We start from the raw sequence: 21,133 nt of genomic DNA on the forward strand, positions 1-21,133 counted from the left end.
CCAGCCTAAGATGTCTGGCTGCTGACTGTGCATTTTCCTTTGCTTACCCAGCTTGTTTTAAGTGAATAAATGCAAGAAATCCTTCCAGTTTGGGACTTTTAGAGTCACAAGAGAAAAAGTGTAAAATAAACTTCAATTATGACTCTAGTGATGTGAGAGGAAATCTCCTTGCTGGCCAATTTTCACATTTCAGAACATACATCATCTGACAGGAGACAAAGATTATTTAGCATATTGTGAGGTGCAACAACAGGTAATAAAAAGGCATCTAGAAGCTAAGTAAGCTGTTTAAGCAAGAGAAGAAATACAAGTCAATTTTAGCTAATTGGTTATCCTGTGATACCAAAGCAACTTCATTGGAAATTAAGTTGCATTTGCTTTGTGAATACATGTTTTTAGATTTTTCAGTGAAATTACTGTGTAGATCGTGTAACAGTTGTTCCTTAAATTCAACAATGATGGGATTGCATATATTTTTTGCAACTGAATTTGTTTTTTGGGGGTCTGGATGTACAAAGTTACAGACTAATTGCCAACATAACTCATGGTTGTTTAAATCCAACATAATTGTGATAACATTTTCAGTCTGTTTCACCTCCCCCTAGTATTAGTATGCAGTATTAGTATGCATCATCTCCAATTTTCCTGGAAGAAAGAGATGTAGCAGAACAGCTATTTCTATAATGTGAAGCAGCTGTTTGACATTAAAACAGCTGCTTCTTTCCCCACAGAATAATTTCCTTAATTCTAATATTATTTGCATTTTAGTTTATTCGATGTGTTTTTATAGAACTATTTTAAGTAAATGCATTCATTACTATATTTGAAATATTTTTGCAGCTTGTCATTTTAGTCCGTCTTACTTTGTTGCGGTTTCTGATGGTTCGTTTCATTTTTCTTAATATTCTTTGAGAAAAGTGCTGTATAAACCTTATTAATACCCCTACAATGCAAGGAGTAGCAAATTTTAAACTTCTGTATATCAGTAAACAGCAAACTGCTTTATAAACATACAGTGAGTAATTTCATCCCCCATCGAAGAACAAAGTCAGGTGAGTTAATTCAAGCAGCTGTGATCAGTGGTCTGGCTCCTGCAGGCCAGAGCAGCTGTATGGTGAGGATATTTAAACGTTGAGAAGCTTTCTATAACGAGAGCAGTAAGACCAGACCAACCTTACTCTGGCTTTCCAGTAACAGCGATCTATAATCCCATTTAAGAGCACCAAGATTGGAAGTGTTTACTTTTTGGACTGAAAACCATCTGCTCTGTTGCATCATCTGGTTTCACTATAGACGGGCAAAGAAAACTCAAGGGTGGGCTTCAGTGCTTTCTTATTGACAAAATATTATTTCTTGAAACCAGGCGAGTTATTTTTATTTTTTTTGTCAAAAACAAGAACAGTCATGCATGCAATTAGCAAAAAGGGCCATGCTGTGAAACCGGTGGACTGCAGGATGGTGAGACGAGCAGACAGACCGACAAATTAACCAGCTAATATGAGCTTGTTGCATTTGTACTTGAGCAGAATGTAAATAATATTCTACACTAAGCACTTGAAAAATGTCATAAAATTCAGTATCTGCTTATTCAATATTTTGTCCTAAACTATACGTAAAAGTTATTGTTACATTATTAACTATAATATTTTTGCAGGTTTGGGTACAATTATTGCTTTTGCTTTTTAAAGCAGTTTAGTTTTAAATTTTTGTGTAAAGACAGTGATACTATAAAAAACATGTTTTTTTTATTTTTATTTGCAACCAATAACTTGTATCAATTGATACTTCTTTATTCAACTGAAATGGGAAGATTGAGGATATTAAGCAAATGAAATTTAATTCTGTACCCAACACTTCCTTATTGAAGGTCTGAGTAATGACAGTGGTGTTTTGAACCATATTAGTGAAAAATTCAGTGAAAGGAAAAAGTGTGGCAAAAACAGAGCACAAGCAAAAGCAATAACAGAAACTTTATTTTGATTTTTAGCCCAAATAATCAATTCATAGAAATATACATGTAATTTATCATCCTGTGTGTAGTGAAACTACATACCAGAGTTTTCCTTTTTAAATTGAATTGCTTTGATATTCTAATTTATTTAGATCCAATTCTATGCGTCAAAAAAAAAATACACTTGAACCAGCTGGACTGACGCCAAAAGCAGCAGCTTTTCTGCAAACGGGGCGAGGCCCTACACATGTTTACTCCATCAGACTTTAACTGTGAAAATTTTGTGAAACCTGGAGGATTAGTGAATGACACGAAGCGTGCTGGGGACAAAATCAAGGGAGAGATAGTGTGTCAGAACGGGGAAAAAAAATTAAAGTTGGAAAAAAAGGAAAAGACTTGGCAGGGAGAGCAGAAGATGTGGGGGCTGCATTACATTCCAGAGTCGATGTTACTTAGCAATTCCTTTCAGGAGCAAAGCACAAATAAGTACAGGCCAAAAAAACCATCAGCAATAGGCGGGGGTTCATAAAGGAAACTAATAATGACCAAACAAAGGGGTTATTGGGGAAAAAACCCCAGAGAAGAGAACCAAATCAGTGGGGGCAGAGCAACAAATGCCTGGTCACACACACAGAGCATTATGATCCCCTTTATAAGCCTGAACAATGAAGAACAGCAACAGAGAGACCTGCAAATGAGCCATGAATGCAGCACCTAATCAAGCACAAATAAACAGAAAATCCATCAAATGACCAATGGCTTACCTTAATTTTTCTGATTCCGCCTTAATTTCCTCTGAAAGAGAAGAAAAGAAAAAGTAGAACTTAATCATTTTTGCAATAAAAGGTAGCTTTTTTGTAAAACAATCTTTCTCTGAGGTAAAAACGATAGAAAAACCACATTGTGATGCAGACATTAAAGTTAGCAAACAACATTTAGCTGTCAAAACGTCTCATTTACAACACGACAGGCAGAACCCGTTCTCCCCCCCAGAACCTTGATAATATATCGCCTCAGTAGCTGCACAGTGCCAAAAATACAATCATTATTCACTCTGCATCATGTCTGAGAGATGGGCCAACATTGTGTTTATTTCACAGATCTTCAGGCAGCAAAGCAATTGAATGAAGTCACCGAAAACTGTGAAAACGGATATAGAAGAGCAGAAAGCCACGCAAGGGGAAGGATGAGAGAGAGGGAAAGAGACAAAAATAGAAAGCTGATTGGTACTAGACATTAAAGGGGCCTTCAGCGATGGAGTGTTTAAAAGCACAGATACAATTGGCAGCATTCTCACAGAATTGCACCTGCCTGCGGTTGCCGGGAAAACCTCAGTCACAATTATTTCACCGCTGCAAGGCTAAGAGTCTTCTCAGAGGACTCCATTTAGAGACAATATTTTAGCTTTTAACATCCTGTGGAAATAAATTAAAGCCGGTTTCAAAATGTATTTATTTTTTATAATTAACTTTGTGTTTGTGGGTCAGCCACAAATAGAAGAGGTTGGGATCTGGAGCCGTGCCAAATTCATTACATGCAGTCATAACGTAGACCAAGACATGGACTGAATCAAACTAAGACTCTTGAGTCTGATTTCTCCATTCTTTTTTGTTTTGCATTGTTATGCATGTTCTTTACAATATCCAAAATAATATAAATTAAGTCAATGACTAAATAATCTATCTGAATGTGAGGTCGTGATCTCGGGATGAAATTTCATAAGAAATGTGTTCATATTCTCATATTCATAAGTAAGCAGTGACTCAAAAAGTCAGGATGTTTGTGCTTATAAAGTTCTTAAAGGAGGCCTTCACCTTTAAGAAAATCTGTCCAAATCTTTTTATACAAGTCATTCTCTTATGGAGGCAATAAATAATGAAACAGATTAATGTAAATTTATGGGATTTAAAACATTTGACTGATCAATCAGAATATTCTTACCCTGAACATTTACTGCTCCTGAAGTAAAAGGAAGCTTTGGAACCAAAACGATTGACTTCCTCTACAGCTGACAGACTAATCGAGTCAGTGTTTACGAGGCTTAATGGAGACAAACAAGAACAGTAAGATGAGAGATACAAAATGTGTAGATGAAGAGATTTAGAAGCGGATGTGCTAAATCCCAACAAGAAGAAAAACAACCGTTTTTTGGACTTCATAATGTTGTTTCCTGTTGAACACTTGCTCGGGTTAAATATACAGATGAAGCCAGAAGTGTCAGGTAAAAGGCTCAAGCATTTGATTGTCCAGTGGTCTAAAAAAGGTGATGAAGCATGGAGTGAAACTAAAATACATGCCAAGTTACAATTATGAGTCAAAAAACCCAAAGAACAAAAAAAGATTATAGCCGTTTTTTTTTTTGCCCTTAAAAGTTGTTTATTTTAAGCAAACAACTTTTAATTTGATCACTTCAGTGTTTCAACTACTGCATGCAACATTGATTTTAGATGGACTTTTGCATATGCGTCTTCTAAAATAAACATATTTCCATCACGTCTTATTACTGTTGATGCGAGGAGTGGCAATATAGAAATGCGAAGTTCATCCTACAAGTCAAAAGGTAGATGGAGTTGCTCCCAGTGGAAAATAAGAAATCTGGCACAATTTCTGCTCATTTTTTCGAGTGGGAAGTTGGAATTTCTCAGTTTCTAACACGGCATTTGAAGGAAACCACATTCCCAAAAGTACACACACTGTATCCGACATATACCTGATGCCTTATGCCATCTTTCTTACTTTAGCTCGAGTACCACTTCAACAGGAAACCTTTTAGAGCTCCATGATGAACGAATGAAGCCATTAAACCTTGAATCTTCTCATTAGTGTGTAGCTTTCCCATTTCACCCCGACTTTGACCCAGATTCCAACATTAGATGATGGTGATGCATTAAATGAGTGCAAACGTCAGCAGGGCAAACGCCCTTTTATTAGGGAGTAATTTTAGGCTTTCCCTCGATCACCGGGGGGCGACTACATGTGGAGAGCTCCCTTTCCCAAGCTGCACCGCAACTTCGAAAGACGGGGCTTGTATTAAGCAGCAGTGTCCACGCAGTCCTCACTGGCCACAGTTAATCCGGACAATTCAGCGTGAGCCCATATGCCTTTAGGTTGTCATCTAAATGCAGCACTAAAGCTGCCTCATGCCGTCTCTGCTCTGTTGTTCAGTGAATGCAATTTCCAGGCGAGGGAAGGGTAGTGAAGGGGGAGAAAAGAAAAGATGGTAATTGCTGAGAAAACTAGAAAATGATCACATATTTCAGTCCAGCGTAGAGTATTAACAGTCCGCCGATGGGGATAGAAAACGATTCCTGAATTTCAGAAATGAGTCATCTCAATCAGCAAGATTGGCATGGAAACATTTCCCACTTCTAGCCACATATATAACTAAATCAGTTTATGAATCAGTTTATTATATCATAACCTCAGTGGCAGATAGATGTATTAAAGCCAACAAGTCAGCAAGCTTCCCTCAGAAACTAAACAAAGTCTGATGATATACGAGCCTGAGACTTCAGGAGGGCCGGTGAAAAATACATGAGATGATCTGAACCTCAGCCTGGAGTCGGCTTGGACAAAATATCCAATTGCCGAGATTACAGAGGACAGCTGTAATATAGCGTTTAACTGGGGAAAAAAGGAATGAAAAACGCAAGATAAGAAGATTATCAGTTGCATGCCTTTGTTAAGATGAGTGAAACCCTATTAGACGGCTAACAATACCGAGTAATAAAAGCACGACAACCTCCAAGATTAAACAGACGACTGGGAGGCGAGTATAACGCCTAGACATCTCATACAAAGAGGGGGGAAAAATAACACCAACATCACACTCTTCCTCTCAATCTGATGGGTTTCTACCCTGCCCTGTCTGATATGCGTTTCAATAGGGACTTATGAATGACCAAGCTTAACCAAGCTTACTGTGAGCTACAAACAAAAGCTGATCAGGGTCTTAGATATCAGCAGCACAAACACACAGTCAGCGTCTTGGCATGCAAATACACACCTGTAAAAGATAAATGTGATGAATTAGTAGGAATATTGCGCCAGAGGTTAGAAGCTGGATTGAAGGAGAATCAGTGGTTGAACTCTAAAGGCAAACATTGGTTAAGACTAGTAAATGAACTTCTGCTCCTGGATTCACATTTCAAACCGTTCATACTTGGTTGGTGGTGCCAGTGAGTGTATGCAAACAAGATTTTGAAGAAATGGTGGGCATTAATATTCATGGAGTCTTCCTCAAACAAGTCAACACACTTCTAAAACACACAGCGCCTGGCAAGTGTTTTGTTACATTACAACCATAAATTTCCATTCATTTAACATTTTTTGAAGAAAGGACAAAACAATGTTACGTTTAAAAGAAACCGTCGGCCTGTCTGTCTCAAGCTAAAGGCTAATGCAGACTGCTGGGCTTTTGTGTTTTATTGGTGAGCAACAGATAAGGGCTGAACGACTTCAGAAAATATGCAACTATTGTAGTACCATTGTTGAAAATTGTCCTGTCGATTCTGATCAGTTTACATTTTTCAGACTCTTTATTCACCATCAGACAGTGGTAAAGAAAAACCCTCGTTGTTAGCATCTCAGTCACTAGAGATCTACATCAGGTATGGGCAAATATGGCACTGATATGCAGAGCAAGAATGCATGAAACTTGGAATATTGTAAACATCCAAATATTGCAGCCTAATATTTCTTTGCGTGCATTGATATTACAGCAGAAATTATGATTTATAATATTGTGTGGTTCTAGAATAGCCCAAAACTGAAGTTTTAAATTGTGGATTGGAAGCTAGATAATATATTCTTCTAAAAGCCAGATAGGTGTGGCATGCATTTATATTCAACCACGTTACCCCTAAATAAAATCCAGTGCAACTATATAAAGATTATGCTTTTGTATAAGAAGGCATCATCTTCTTGTATAAAGACGATGATGTCCTGATGAGATGAGACTCAAATTGAACTTTTGGGAAGATGTGCAAAACATTGTGTGCTCAATAAAATGACAACAACAACAGCTTCAACCTGGCAAACTGGTAAGATTTAACGGGAGCCGATGCTGGAAGAAAATGTAACAGTGGCTGGAGAACTTGAGACTCGGGTGGAGTATTCATGTTTGATGAGACAAGACGTTAAATACACAGCCAGAGCTGTAAAATTTAAAATCTCAATAAAACTGAAGTTGCAGAAGTTTCTAGTTGCAAATATATGACAATGTGTAAAGGTTCCTGAAGAATTGTAAGAGTACATCATTTGCACAAATGGTTTTCGTTACACCTTTTGTTAAGCAACACCACTTCCAATACAAGAAGAAAGGCAGACAGCTTTTGTCATGTATCACATAAAAGTGCTCAGAGTGTCCCGCTGCAGCCAAGAGCAGTTTAAAGACTTACTCTGGTCTCCCGTCTCCTAAGCCCCACCCAGCCGGAGCGCTGTGACAAAGCATTCTTCAGCCCTCAGCAGCAGCAGCAGCAAAGAAACCTGCAGGGAGTGTCTGTCATGGCTACAACTCCACACAACCACTGACGCTTGATTTACTGGTCCTACACACTCCTCGGGCGTGCTTGGGTTCACGAAATGTGTTGTGTAACATCAGATTATTCAAATGTAATCCCAGCTGTCATTTCAGATGACTGCATGCAGCATCCAGGTTCCGTTTGTATAAAACAGATGGAGATGGAAGTTTAAACTTAAATTGGTTTGTGAAGTTTGGAGCCAAGACGTGAGGTTTTAAAAACTGTTCCAAGACTAAAAGTAATCAATTGCTGGTGAAAGGAAGTTTCAGCAGGTGGTGCGAAATGAAAAAAGTGAAGAAACACAAAGTTATAAAAACATATATATCCTGTTTGAAATAAAGAACTGAACCAGGAGCTGGCTCAGCTTGATGTCATGCAAATTTAAAGTTCGCCATCTTTTCTCCTGTAAGCAAATCTATAGCTATGACCCTAATCTACTGTTTAAAAAGTCTTAGACGTTCTTGCTGGTTTAATAGCTATAAAAACACATTTGAAGATGCTACTATTTATATTTTAGAGCTACACGTTTTACTGTGTATTTCAGCCAACAAACAGCACCACACCTTAGATGTGCCTGTACTAAGACTTTACAACTACGCAGCAAAGAATTTTCAAAGAGGTTTTACTTTACTTTAACAACAAGAAAGGCTCTCTCTGGCTAACAGAGTAAGTTAATGTTTAACTGGACATTTGGGCTTCTCGGACTGGTCTGGTTTGTCTTTACTTGTTACCGTCTTATCAGATATTTTGGTCAATGGGCGTTGTAGCTTAGGGTCAGCCAGAATAACAATACAAGCAGCTGAACTGAGAAAAACAAAATCTCAGTCTTAAAAATAAAAGTCTTAAAGAAAACATGATATGCTTTGAATTTCCTCCCTATGGCCCTAAAAGCAAAGCAGTTTAAATGCGGGGTGCACTGTGTGTTCAGGCTGCGGGAAATTTGAAGAGGACATTTGTCAAAACACAGAAGCTGTGTGTCCATTTGCTTCTGCGTCATAATACTACAAAAATGAAATATGCATGGGGTGATTTGAGGTTCTGAAGCATGGGCTCCGTTGCTCACCCTTTATCTGGTTGTGCAGAACACACTCAGTCCCACAACAGACAAACAATGGCTTTCTGTGGATAACCCGAAGCCATTTACTTAATGAGCTTTAATGTTCTTTGTGTGTGGTTTGGAAGAGGAAGCTGCAGAAACATGAAAGTATTGGATACAAATTAGAGACTCGCCGATCACAGATTTTGTAAAGCTCCACTTGTCTGCACCAATTATAGAGATTATTCTAAAATGTTAGAACACATTTTAAGGCACACTTTAAAAAAAACAAAAAAACAACAACTTTGTTTTCTTTAATTGATAACAGGTTTATTGAATATATATATATATATATTCATGAAAACCACCATTTCAAAATTTTCTTTGCCTGAAAACTTCTAGATGTTTCAGACAATAAATAATATTTATTTATAAATATTTATAATATCAAAAGTAAATTGTGATTGATTATCAAAATAATAATTCTGGAGCAGCTTTTCTGTCATGACTATAATTATTTAGATTAGAAGAGGAGGTGGGATTTGATCACCAACTAAGCAGGTGGCTACAGATTTTTTGGGGTTTGTTGAAAAAATAATGTTTGAGCGCCACTGCTCTCACATACCTTGCATACCACACTCACACACTGCTGCTACTGCAATGAAGAAACTTGACTAAGATATTGCAGTAATTACTAGCATATAATCTCACAGCACACAATGAATTTGCTTCACTCACCACAAGATGCTGGATGCTTGAAACTGAGCAACTGCATCAAATATAACCAGATTATTAGTTATCTGACCAGTTGGGGTATCCTGACATAGAGCATTAAAACATATTTCCCAGATGGTCAGTTGATATTTTTGTGTAAAAAAACAAAACAAGACTGTGACATCATGGATCGAGCTATAAGCAAAAAACTGAATTGCATGACAATGACTTCAGCATAACCTTCAGAGGAAAAGCATGTTAAAAGCGATGTGTACTTTAAAGACAAAATCTAATTTCTTTCGGCATATTTTAGACCCATGTAAAATATTTTTTTAATACAGCAGCATACATGGCGAAATAGGAGACAGTGTGACAGCAGCTTTACAATTACAACAAGAAGCAGTTGCTAAAAACCAGAGTAGAGCTAAATAAATGTTTCTCAAAGGAGTCGTTAGTGGCTCTGAGCATCTACTTGCACCGATTTTCAACATTTCAAACAGGAAATTAAGTCCTTCTTAATGTTGACACCTTCCTATAAAGCAATGATGAGTTGACAAATTTCTGCATTTTCATCCTGGAACAAATGTCAAAAGCTCTTCTGCCCGTCAGTAATTCATATATATATATATATAAAAGAACACAGGCAAGTTTTGTATCAACAATGGGCATTCAGGTCATAGTTCAAGGCTATCCTCCTTTCACAAAACAGCTGTAAACTCAAGACGAATCAGATTTTTTTTTTTTTATTCTTGAATATGATTTTTGATCCACAATTTATAAAACTGACCAAAGATTGTTAGCCGAGATTACGAGACATTCATTACAAGGACTCAAGAAAACAAGGTGAGGTACACCTGGTGTAGCTCACCTATTCCTATTAGTTGTTTACTGGAGAGACTTTAGAATAAATAAGCTTGACTACTAAAACATTAAATTCCAAAAGTCCCAGATTAGACATCGAGAATGTAAGTGAAATGCTTTTATTCTGCTTTATAGTCAGAAAACTAAGACATTAAGAGAGCTTGATGATTTGGTAAGAACCATAACTGTGTGTGCAGCATGCACAGCCATGCAATGACAAGCCACACTCACCAGGACACAGAGTCTTGCTGCCTTTAGCTGTTGGATGAACACCAACTCAATAACCAGATGTTGTGCCAACAACATATCCATCACACTGCATCGCTGCCACGACGCACATACTGCAAGAGCACAAATACAAGAAGCACTCCTGAGAGCTTTACCATTTCATCACTTACGATACAACTGAGGATGCATGGGGACGTTTAGCTGGCAGGAGGCAGTCAGATAAACAGACTCCTCCCTGGAGATGCTCCTCAACACATAACGGCTCGCAGAGAGAGGACGACGAGTTCAGACAGTGAGGACGGTAAAAGAGAGATGGAGACAAGCCGCAGGCTGCCCTCCAGAAAAGAAAAAAAAACTGGTTATGGACCTGTTCTATTACTCTGATCTTTGTTCATGAGAAAAACAAAACAAGCCTGTCTTCCCATATTTCAAAACATGCAGCTGAATGTCTCGCTTGGTCAAAGAATAGTGATTCATGTTCAGTTTTTCTAACCCTGGGAAGTCAGTTTAGCATACAATACTGTTTACTGATTCAAACAGAAATGCTACAAACGGAAAAAAAAGTGCATTTCCATCCATGGCACATAATGTGGTCAATACTTTGTTAAGGCTACTTCTTGCATGAAGTAATGCATCAATGCAGCATGGTATGGAAGCGGCCTGTGACTCTGCTGAGGTTCTGAGGAACAATTTGCAAATTTAAATTTAATATCCAAGGTGTCTATATAGCCTTTCAATGAGGCTTTGGTAAGTGGAGCTTCCTGGCTAATGAAGTACACTGATACCAGAGTCAAAGTAGGTACTGGTCTCTTAGCAGTGCAGGAAGGTGCCAAAGTCCTGCTGGAACATGAATTTAACATCTCCATTAAGCTTGTCAGTAGATGGTGGATGGTTGTGCCAACTCTGGACTTAATAAAACTCAAACTTCACACTGGACCTCAAGAAGAAACTTGGATTTACAATCCTCTCAAAGCTGCAGCCATCCCTGTTGTTTGTGCATCTTCCTTACATAGGAAATATAGTCAAGCAAAAGACAACAATTGCAAAGGGGCAAAATATGTAAGTAATAAGGACCAAGTTTTTTCTCAATTATATTTCGAATATAAAATTTCTACTAGATACCAGCATAACCAAAGTAATTCACAAATAGGGAGAAATCAAATTAATTATTTAAGAAATCAAGACATAGACATAAAAAAAAAAAAAAATCAAATGTTACTACTGAACATTTGAAGACATGGATGTAAAAAAGTTGTAGAAAGTCAAGAAACAAGCTGAAATCTGTCAGTGTTAAGAAAGCTTCCCTGCTGCTGTGTGCAAATTAGGTTTATAGCATATAAGAAGCTTTACTGCAGAAAACATACCAACAGTAGCGGTTAAAGCTAACAATGCAAAATACATCGCCATTGGTCGATATTAATCGTTTTTTGACATATCGGTGTCAATTCAAAAAATAAACCTGGGCTGATGTAAAACGATATTCATTTTCATCTCGTTACTCGTTACATGTTAAATGTTCAGTACTTATTTTACAAGCTGTCGATGTGACATGAATAACTAACAAAATTGTCGTGTGTCCCTGCTATATTTCGTTTGCATAAACTGTAAAAATGTTTTCATCAGCCAAGAGCTTTTGAAAACATTTAACCACGATGTACACAGATACTCTAATAAAGGCCACACCGAGCCTCTTCATTTAGCTTTTCTGAAGAAGCGCTCCAGTGTGTACCCACCTCCACTCTAACACATAAATATACAGTAGCTGCAATTACAGAGAGCTTGATTAAAATCCGACCCGAGACTTTTCCATTGTCCGGGATGAAAGGAAAGGTTGCACAACTCTAATTAAATTTGGTGTGGAAGAAGGAAGTGGTGTCAAAAGGTTGTCCGGGCTGACTAATCGCTTGTGCACTAGTGTATGTGTGTGTGTATCTGAATCTGTGTGTGTGTGTGTCCCACCAATCCACCACCCTCACTCACGCTTGTATAAGCCTCCGTCTAATCACTAGTCTCACTCCTGTGGCTGTATCAAGGCTTTCATTTTGAAGCCAAAAAGTCCCCAAAGCACTTCGCCTCCACATGGCCTTGATTACTCAGCTGTTGGTTTTGTTACTGAAATCAATTCAGTTTAATGATTTCATTCTGGTCAAATAATTTAGCACTTTCTGCTCAAATGTTACGACCTACCCTTTCAGCCCTGTGAAAGGGAGTCATTACACTCGCTGTACCAGCTGGAGACAAATAGCCAATGAAAGGGAAATAAAAACAGTGTTTGTTGTTAAAAATGCCCTCCTCAACTTCAGCCAAAATAACCTTGTTTAATCCAAAACATCTCCCAAACTCCCATCATTTGGATCATCTCTGGTAAGACAAATATTTAGACACACAAAATTTACGTAGACTGTATAGAAAGACGCAAATCTATTTTCTCTTGTCCAACAATAAATCAGGTTAACTTTTTTTTTTTTTTAATATCTCAATTAGGATTCAAATATTTTCTATCTGATAAATGGCAGCGTAAAATTCCGGCCCATTCCTACTGACAGAACTGGTGTAACTGGGACAGGTCTGATTTCTTGCAGACTTTTTCAGCTCTGCCCACAAAGTTTCTGTCAGAATGAGATCAGAGCTTTGTGTTGGCCACTCAAGAGGCGCTGACTTTATTGTCTTTAAGCCACTTTGTAACCAATTAGGCGGTATCCTTGGGCTCACTGTCTGCTTGGAAGAACCATTTGTTACCAAGCTTTAACTTCCTGGCTGATGTATTTTTTTCTTCAATAATTAAGCTTTGTGTTTTCACAAGTAGACTAAAAGTTTTGCATATCAAACACCATGTTATACAGGACGTGTAATCAGTGCTGAATATTTTGATTCAAGTTGCCTAGTCTACATTTTACGGTTTTCATGCCTGACCAGTTCAATAATGCTGCAAATCAGGAGTTGAAATAAGCACCCACCACTGGCCAAAACACCTCAATCTACAATTTTAGTTCAATTTTAAAACGCCTAAGTTCCACTGTCTGCTTTCTAATGGGCCTTCCTTTCACATCTCAATGCGGCATTGCAAGTTTGTTTCAAAACAAATATGCTGAGAGGAGTACAAGTTAGGAATACAAATATTTTTTTTTATCTAAATAACAATTAGATAATGTACAAAACACCAAACTGGCACAGAAAGGTAAAACAAGCCAGAAAAGGGGATTTCTCTTCATCGGATGTGCTGAACCCACAGATCACACTTTATAAAGATCCAGTGAAAACTACTGCAGAAGCCAAACTCTGCAGTCTTCCTTATTTCCTTTATTCGGTGTACAGCCAATCAGAGGCAAGAAAAACGAATGGTGCTGCTAGATTTGTTGCTTTGCAAAAATGTCAGCTGATAGCAGATCAAATAACTCTGCACCTTTTTATTTCAGCATTTTCTTTAAAATATTATGCAAGACATGCTCCACAAAAAAATAAATCTGTGCATAGGTGGGATTCACCAGAATAATTTGGGGTCAAGCACCACAGAAAAATCTGTTAAAGGAGTAAATCAGCAGCAAATACTCAACTGTGAATAGGTGGGGTCCACTGCATTCATATCACAAAGAAAAATGCTCAGAATGCAATAACTGTTTCCAAGTGTTTATCTAAAATGATATTGTAATTGTAATCTCTATCAGTATTATCACTACTGTGTGAATCTACTGGGAAGAGGTTGGAATGTGCAAATTTCCCACTGACCTGCTCAGACTTGTACTGAAATGTGCAAAAAAAAATTTAATGTTCTCACTTTTATTAAATACATCAAAAAGGTATTCCAACTATTCCAACTAAAAAAAAATCCATATAAAACAGTGTCATTAGGGAAAAAACAACAACAAAAACTTAATCGCAGTAACCAGCATGTCAGGCTTCTAAGGAAACCACAAATCAATATAGACCAGGAAAAGTTTAATCAGTACATCTCTAATAAACAAAAAAGACATTTGTTTATTTCTTGTGTTCATTAAGTGGCATGAACTGCACACAGCTTACTTAAGCTATGAAACGGCCCCTGGAAAACTCCTGTACTGGTTGAATCTCACAGCACTCAAGCAATATAAAAGAACATAAAAATGTCACTAAAGATGACATTTTTCTCCTTTTAACAATCCCTACCAGCTTCTTGCAAACCTCCCTTCCCTTCGGGAATAAGATGCACGTTTAAGTGAGGCTGTTTTTTTCTGTTTGTTCCCTAACGTCCAAGGTTTGTTCCAGACAGCAGCCTTTAATTCCTGCGTTTCCCCTTTTAGAAAGGTTGTGTTTGGTCTTTGGAAAGTCATGGTCAAAAGCTCAATTAACGACGGGATCATTTATTACCCGGTGCTTATCGTGGCTGAACAGACGCCGGCCATAGGGAGGCGAGGAGCTTGCTATCACCATTCTTAACGATCAGAGGTGCATTTGTTGTACTGGCCTCCCTGCCAACTACAAGGATGAGGGTGCAGACAGTGGCCTTGTGTTTAGTGCAAAACCACAGCTTGCAAGCTCTTGCTGACTTTGTGTTTGTTTACAGCTCTGATTCAAGGTTCTTTTGACCGTGGATGGGGAAATATTTCCCAACAGAACAGAAATACAGTAGTGCAAGGAAAGCCTTAGCAGAAATGTGAAGTGGGGCTTATTTTTTCCCCAACAGAGATCTTACAGCGTATAATTTACAAAAGAAGCAGCTTATTGTTCATCAGAAATGTGTAAAGAATTATGCTTTATTTAGAATTTTGTACAAAATGATACAGATGAGTGAGAAATGTACCAAATAAAAAGGAAATGGCTTTACCATTTTCAGGTAGCTCACCTTTATTTTCTGTCAGTGAATGCATCATAGCGAAGACTGTTTAAGTTATTTATTCACTACACTATAAATCACACTTTTTGCCATTATTTTTTGTCTTTTTCTAAAGTTCTGCCTTGCAACTTCTGATGTTTGGTTTTGCAAATCTTTGACACCTATATTAGATCCTATATTAGATGTGGTCTTTTTTTTTTTTTATCCTATCAGCAGGTTTTTCAAGCATATTAAAAATGTTTTGGCTTCCCACTGCTTATCTGAGATATTTAAGACAAGAGGGATCTTGCAGAAGATAGTGAGAGAATCTGAGGTAATTGGTGAAACGTTCCAACTCCCAGAAAAGTAAGTGGTGAGGTCTTGAGAAAAATGACTGTTTATAAAAACAAAATGTTTTACCAAGTCATTTAACTAATCTAAAAAAAAGTAAAACAAAATGTGACTTATTATATAAAACAGAAAATCAAAACTGGCCAAAAATACATAATCAAAGAGTTACAAACTCAAAATTGACCAACAAAAACAGCATCGGTGTATGTAAGAAGCAATACCACAAACAGCGATGTGCCCTTTTCTGCTCCGCCTAGATATAATACTGTACACGAGAAGTGACTTCTGTGTTTAAATTTCATGATCGATCATTACTTTTACAATTAATGTTCAACAAAAAATTACGACTACATGGTAAATAGTCAACTTCTCCACAACTACACCAGATATTTGATTATTAGTATGTCAAAAACACTGAACAGTTACTAAACACAAAATAAAAAAAATGCATTATGATCTATTGGATAAAATAAAAAAGTAAAACAAAGAAGTTAGGTTAAACAGAAACTAACAGGGAAAGTTGTTTCTATGTTAAAAGGCTAGCAGTAACACAATCCTCGTCTCCACTACTTTATTTGATGCCTTAGAAACGGTGTGCCAATCTTGGTCCTCAAGTCTCACTGCTCTGTATTATTTTTGATGTCTTCCTGCTCCAACACATCAGTGTTAATTACCCGCTAAGCAGGCCATCAAGTCCACCAGACACCTGGTAATGACCCTTCAGTTTAAATCAGGTTTGTTGAAGCAGGTAAGCATTTTAAAGTAGAGCACTGGAACTCCAGAATAGAAGCAGAAATAAGAAACGCTGTTTTGGAGTAGTTCTCCTGACCTCTCCCAAAAAAACTCCTTATTGGCTTTGCAAATAAAAGAGAAAACTTACTGGAGGAAATAGGCCAGGAAGGAAATGTACACAAGATAAAAGGGATTACCAAGATAGCATGAAAATGTTACTGAGCAGCCATTAGTCAGGGAACGCTTGTATGATATTCCAGTTTAATAAGTCTGATGGTAAGAGCTTCAATCTAACGCTTTGACTTAACCTTAGGAATTGCAAAATATGTATGGTAATTTATTTAAATATTTAGTTCCCTCCAAATTATTAGCACTCTTGTGAAAAATGCATTCAAATAAGAGAAACGAGTGCCTCCCTTTTGTCATGTTTATACACAATTTATAGTAAAACAGAAACTAATACATTTCTAATTGAAAGTTCCCAGACACTCTGATCAGCTTTGAAAGTAAATTAGGACAGTCTGGTGTGTCATAGGGTGGTGTAGACAAGTGATGTGATTTGGCTCCATATCCCAGTTTAAATTAAAGCTTATAGGATTGCACCTATATTCAATTTTCAATTTTGATTTCAATTAGAAAAATACTTGATCCCGTTGGACACCACAGCAACATTTTTGCAAGAGCGTTCTTTCTAGTAAAGAACAAAAAATATGATTAATAATATCACAATTTTTTTCTCTCCTTTGGCAAGGGCAAAAGTTATAAGTAGAAAATTCAGTCCTTTATCAAAATGTATAATTTCACATATCAAATTGGGCATTTTACATCACTGAGTGGTGGTCAATTTTTAGGGTGTTTTCACTCTTGATAGTCCAGTAGACTCAACTGAAATCCAAAACTGCAACATTTGTTACAATTCCAGCTGGTGCAGTTCCTGTTCACACTTCAGCATGTCAAACAAACTAAACCCTTATAAAAACCTTTTTACCCCATCACCTGTGGTGGCGCTGCACCAAGAACCGCTGGCACCATGCCACCATTTTACTCATTTTATCATCCCATCTCAGCCCACGGCATAACCTGGAAGGAAGTACTCTACCTTTTTATTGCATATTTAGCAAATCTGATTTATAAATCCAAACCATCCTCTAAAGTTTGAGTTTATAAACAGCGGAATCATCCACATCCGTAAACATGTGAGAACATAATTGTGAAATGACAATGGAGCAAAGCCTGAATCCGCTTTAAAAAAAGAAAAAAAAAGTAGCGATGAACAAATACAGCCACGGGGGCCTTTAATATTTTGAGTTAACTGTCAGTCTTACTTCATTTCTGTTCTCTCCTATCAGACTGTTCCTCCGGAGATCCGGAGATAAAAGGACCTCCTGTTACTCCTGCAGCTCGGAGAGAGTGTGAGAAACAAAGATAATATACTCCTTGCGAAACGGCGGAGTGACATTTTGATAATCAAGGAGAAAGGTCAGTCTGGGTGCCTGACTGTCTAGCAATGGTAAAACTTCTCAGATCAATACGCTAGTTTTGGGAGTAAGAACTAGCACGCAAAACTCAGTTTTTGCACTGAGGCAGTCTCCCAACTGGAAGACTTTTAGACAGCAGAGATGAGACTGACAAAGACACTCTCTTTGAAATGTCTCAGGGAACAGGAGTGGATTATGTAAGTCACTCAGTATACTGGGTCACCCAGTTGTTTTTGATGTGCACCATTACTATGCCGCTGCTACACTCGGTGCAGAGCTTCTCGTTTTGCACAATCTGAGTGCCTCTAACATGTTTTTTCCTACTTCCGATTGTTGGATATGCTTTTAATAGAAGTTTGCTGCAATAAATGTGCAGATCTTAAGAAAAATAGAGGCAATAAATGCCTTTTTCAAGCAGCGTGCAAAGAAAAACTGCACAGTGATGTCAACTGTGATCTTTATTCTCAGAAAAGGACTGGCAGGTCACAAATCAGACGAGCAGCACAATGCAAATCCTGCACTTCAAGCACAAGTTTAACGCAAACAACTCTCGTGGACTCGGCCTTTCTTTCTGTAGCTGCATGGACAGTGAGGAGTTGTGATGAATGTATGTCTGTGTGGGTGGGCCGGTGCAGCAAAACAGAGCAAGTCTTAGCTAACATAAATGGAGCATTTAACCTTCCAGGCCATTACAAATCTTTGAGCCGCTGAGCATGAGAATAATGGCAGCACTGTCAGGACAGGTAGGATGTTTGGTTGCTCCATGACATGGGCGCTTTGTTTCTCTGACAGTGTCATGTTACTAGCGAGGCTGAAACCTAGAAAAACAAAAAGGGAAGCACAGGCTGCTTCTGCACAGCAGAGCAGATACAACGACTGAGATTTAGGTGTTGGGCAAACTCTGGAATGCATGTTATTCCACCTAAAGTGAAAAGGGAAGTTCAGTATGATATTGAAGTATCTTTCACAGTACTTGCAGATTTTTCTCAAAGGTCGTTAAAGAATGAGGCAAAAGGAAGTGTCTGGTTTACAATGTTTACTTAATTTGCAGCTTCCCCCTTTAAAATGTGAACAGAGATGTTAAAACATGCACTTTGTGTTAGGTAAACTCCAAATGTAGAAACAATCAGCTTGAAATACTAGTCACACAGCTTGAAACCTTTCTACATTTTGCCATGCAGAAAGGCATTTTAAAGAAGTTGATAACTATTAAGCGGAAGAAAAACAAAGAGCAAAGAGAGTGGCTGATTTTGTATTTCACCTGTATGATAACGTAAGATAATGGTTATAGTTTGATGTAATGAATTTCATTGTTGAACTGGCTGTTTCGCTTATAGATATCTTGCTAGAAAAACAACCTTCATTCAAACACATTTTCTTCTGATTTTTACCCCGCATTTAGTACCTTCCAGTTTCCTGTTAAATGTTCCTGTATATTTCCCTATCCCTGATGAGAAAAGCACAACACATAGCATTATTCTGGTTATTCTTATTTCTGGATTTTGAAAACTAATCATTATTTCCCCTCTGTTTTGATCTATCACGTAACATTCCAATCAAATACAAGTTTGTTTTTGCTAGACACTGTACACTGTACACTAGTTATGAGCCGTATTGCTAGGACTGGTCTTAAATAGGTATTTGGATTTTGCTCTTTTTTTTTAAACAAGTGTATTGATTGCACAAAAACCGTCTTTGATACTCTGCAAATCTGTTTAATACTCAAGCTAACAAATGAAGCTAGCAAATGTAGTTATCAAAACGGGGAAGTACAAGGAAATCACTTCAAAATAAAAGCGGGACTTACGAATAAACATATCATTTTTGGCATTTTCAAAAAATACATACATTATATATACTTTACCCATTTATCTCCTGTGTGTCAAACATTGTACACACAACGAGCTAGTTTGTCCTACCTCTTGCTTTTAATTTAATTTGTTATTGTTGATAACACCGGAAATTCAACTATGATTTCACAGACTCGACAGGGTACCGACATAAAAATGGTGCTGCTGTCAACTGAATATTCCTTCACGCTTCTAGCTAATTACACATCACGTAGCAACACAGAGACTGGGGAGAGCCCTGGGTAATCAGTGATTAAACTGGTAAATGAATAATAGGTGTAGCGAAGGACAAAGACACCTGCTCACTGTGTTCCAGGAAGAGATGGGGATATCTCACCTTTAGGGACCTAAATACAATTCATTTGTGTTGTTTTAATAGCACATTTGTCTGCGTAAATTAAGTCAGTGTTTAGAGAGGGCTACAGTTTGTATCAACTTTGTTTCAAAACGATGTTTGGCCCGTTCTCCCCTCGCAAGCATCGGCTCGGCCAGTGTTGCAAACACCCACCCGTCCTGCTGCAGCATTTCCGTGTTTGGTACGGAATCATTTTCACGGAGTCCACGCCACGTCAGAAAATAACGCTTATTTTCTCCCCCCTCCCCAAATGATTCCACATCATAACACCTCTCTGGGAGCAGCGGGCTATTAACGTGGAGAAAAACACGCCGCTCCTGAGGGGAACACTGCGACATTGTTCCAGGATAAATAATAAGTGAAAGGCTGCATGACGTGTCTAAATCAATGGGGTCCAAGTCGGGATCATAGAGATGCTAAAGCAGCAGAACTTACCCAGTGCCACCTCGCAGGCTTTGCGCAGCTGTGAGTGATGAGCCTTCTTCACCTCCTTGTCCGCCAGGATCTTTTCCAAAGCTCGTGTGAGGAACATGTTTTTCGTCTTTTTGCCCTCATACATGTCGCACCGGAATCTGGAGCGAGGTGTGCCTGGTCCCAAGGAGACGGGGAGGGAGAGACGGTGAAGGTGGAGGCCTGCAGCCGCCTCGAGGGGAGATGTATTCCGTCGCAAATGTCAGCCACGGGAGCCCCTTAACAGACACACATGAATAAATACAGAAGGTTGGGGTAAATCCCTCGGATTGCCGTTAACGACCTGCCTCCTGCGCCATGTTGGAGAGAGGAAACGACGTCACGTAACGTCCGAGAGCGGCCGCGGTGAGGCAGCACGGAGCGATTTACGGTTTAGGGACCTGATAAAGAAAGTTTGGCCTTATGTTCACCTGAAATACAAACAGCAAACTTCTAAATACTAAGTTCTCCATTTTTATTTTGATGTGAGTTGAATTAATTTTCTCATTAGAAACAATTAATGAAAAACAACGGCTATTAGACTTAGTGTTAAATGCAACATACTGTATTCTAAAACATGAGAAACGATTGAGGTCAAAAGCCTGTTATATATATATATATATATATATATATATATATATATAAAAACATTAATTGGTAAAGAGAACAAAAATGTGACTACTTTCTAATATGTTGACTCCCCTGGAAACAACAGTTTATTTCTTAATTTAATTAGTTATTGTGTTGAGAGATTTCTGGTGGGTCTCTGCAGTTCCACCAGAGTTACAGCGTTATTACTTGAGGCTCCTGAGAAGA

The 21,133-nt window shown here is 38.1% G+C and overlaps 1 protein-coding gene across 2 annotated transcripts in view; it reads right to left on the reverse strand.

Moving 5' to 3' along the window:
- Positions 1 to 20,655, reverse strand: part of arfgef1 (ADP-ribosylation factor guanine nucleotide-exchange factor 1 (brefeldin A-inhibited)) — a 54,012-nt gene extending 33,357 nt beyond the window's left edge. For both annotated transcript variants that reach the window (XM_008396236.3, XM_008396235.3), the window contains exons 1-2: positions 20,303 to 20,655; positions 2,716 to 2,746 (exon numbers count right to left, since the gene is read on the reverse strand). In XM_008396236.3, coding sequence (XP_008394458.1) covers positions 2,716 to 2,746; positions 20,303 to 20,426 — 155 coding nt within the window. In that variant the 5' untranslated portion in view covers positions 20,427 to 20,655. The remainder of the gene's footprint in view (positions 1 to 2,715; positions 2,747 to 20,302) is intronic.
- Positions 20,656 to 21,133: the final 478 nt, after the last annotated feature.

This window comes from Poecilia reticulata, chromosome 20 (assembly GCF_904066995.2).
Source record: "Poecilia reticulata chromosome 20, P_reticulata-male-v2, whole genome shotgun sequence".
NCBI classification, from domain to species: Eukaryota; Metazoa; Chordata; class Actinopteri; order Cyprinodontiformes; family Poeciliidae; genus Poecilia; species Poecilia reticulata.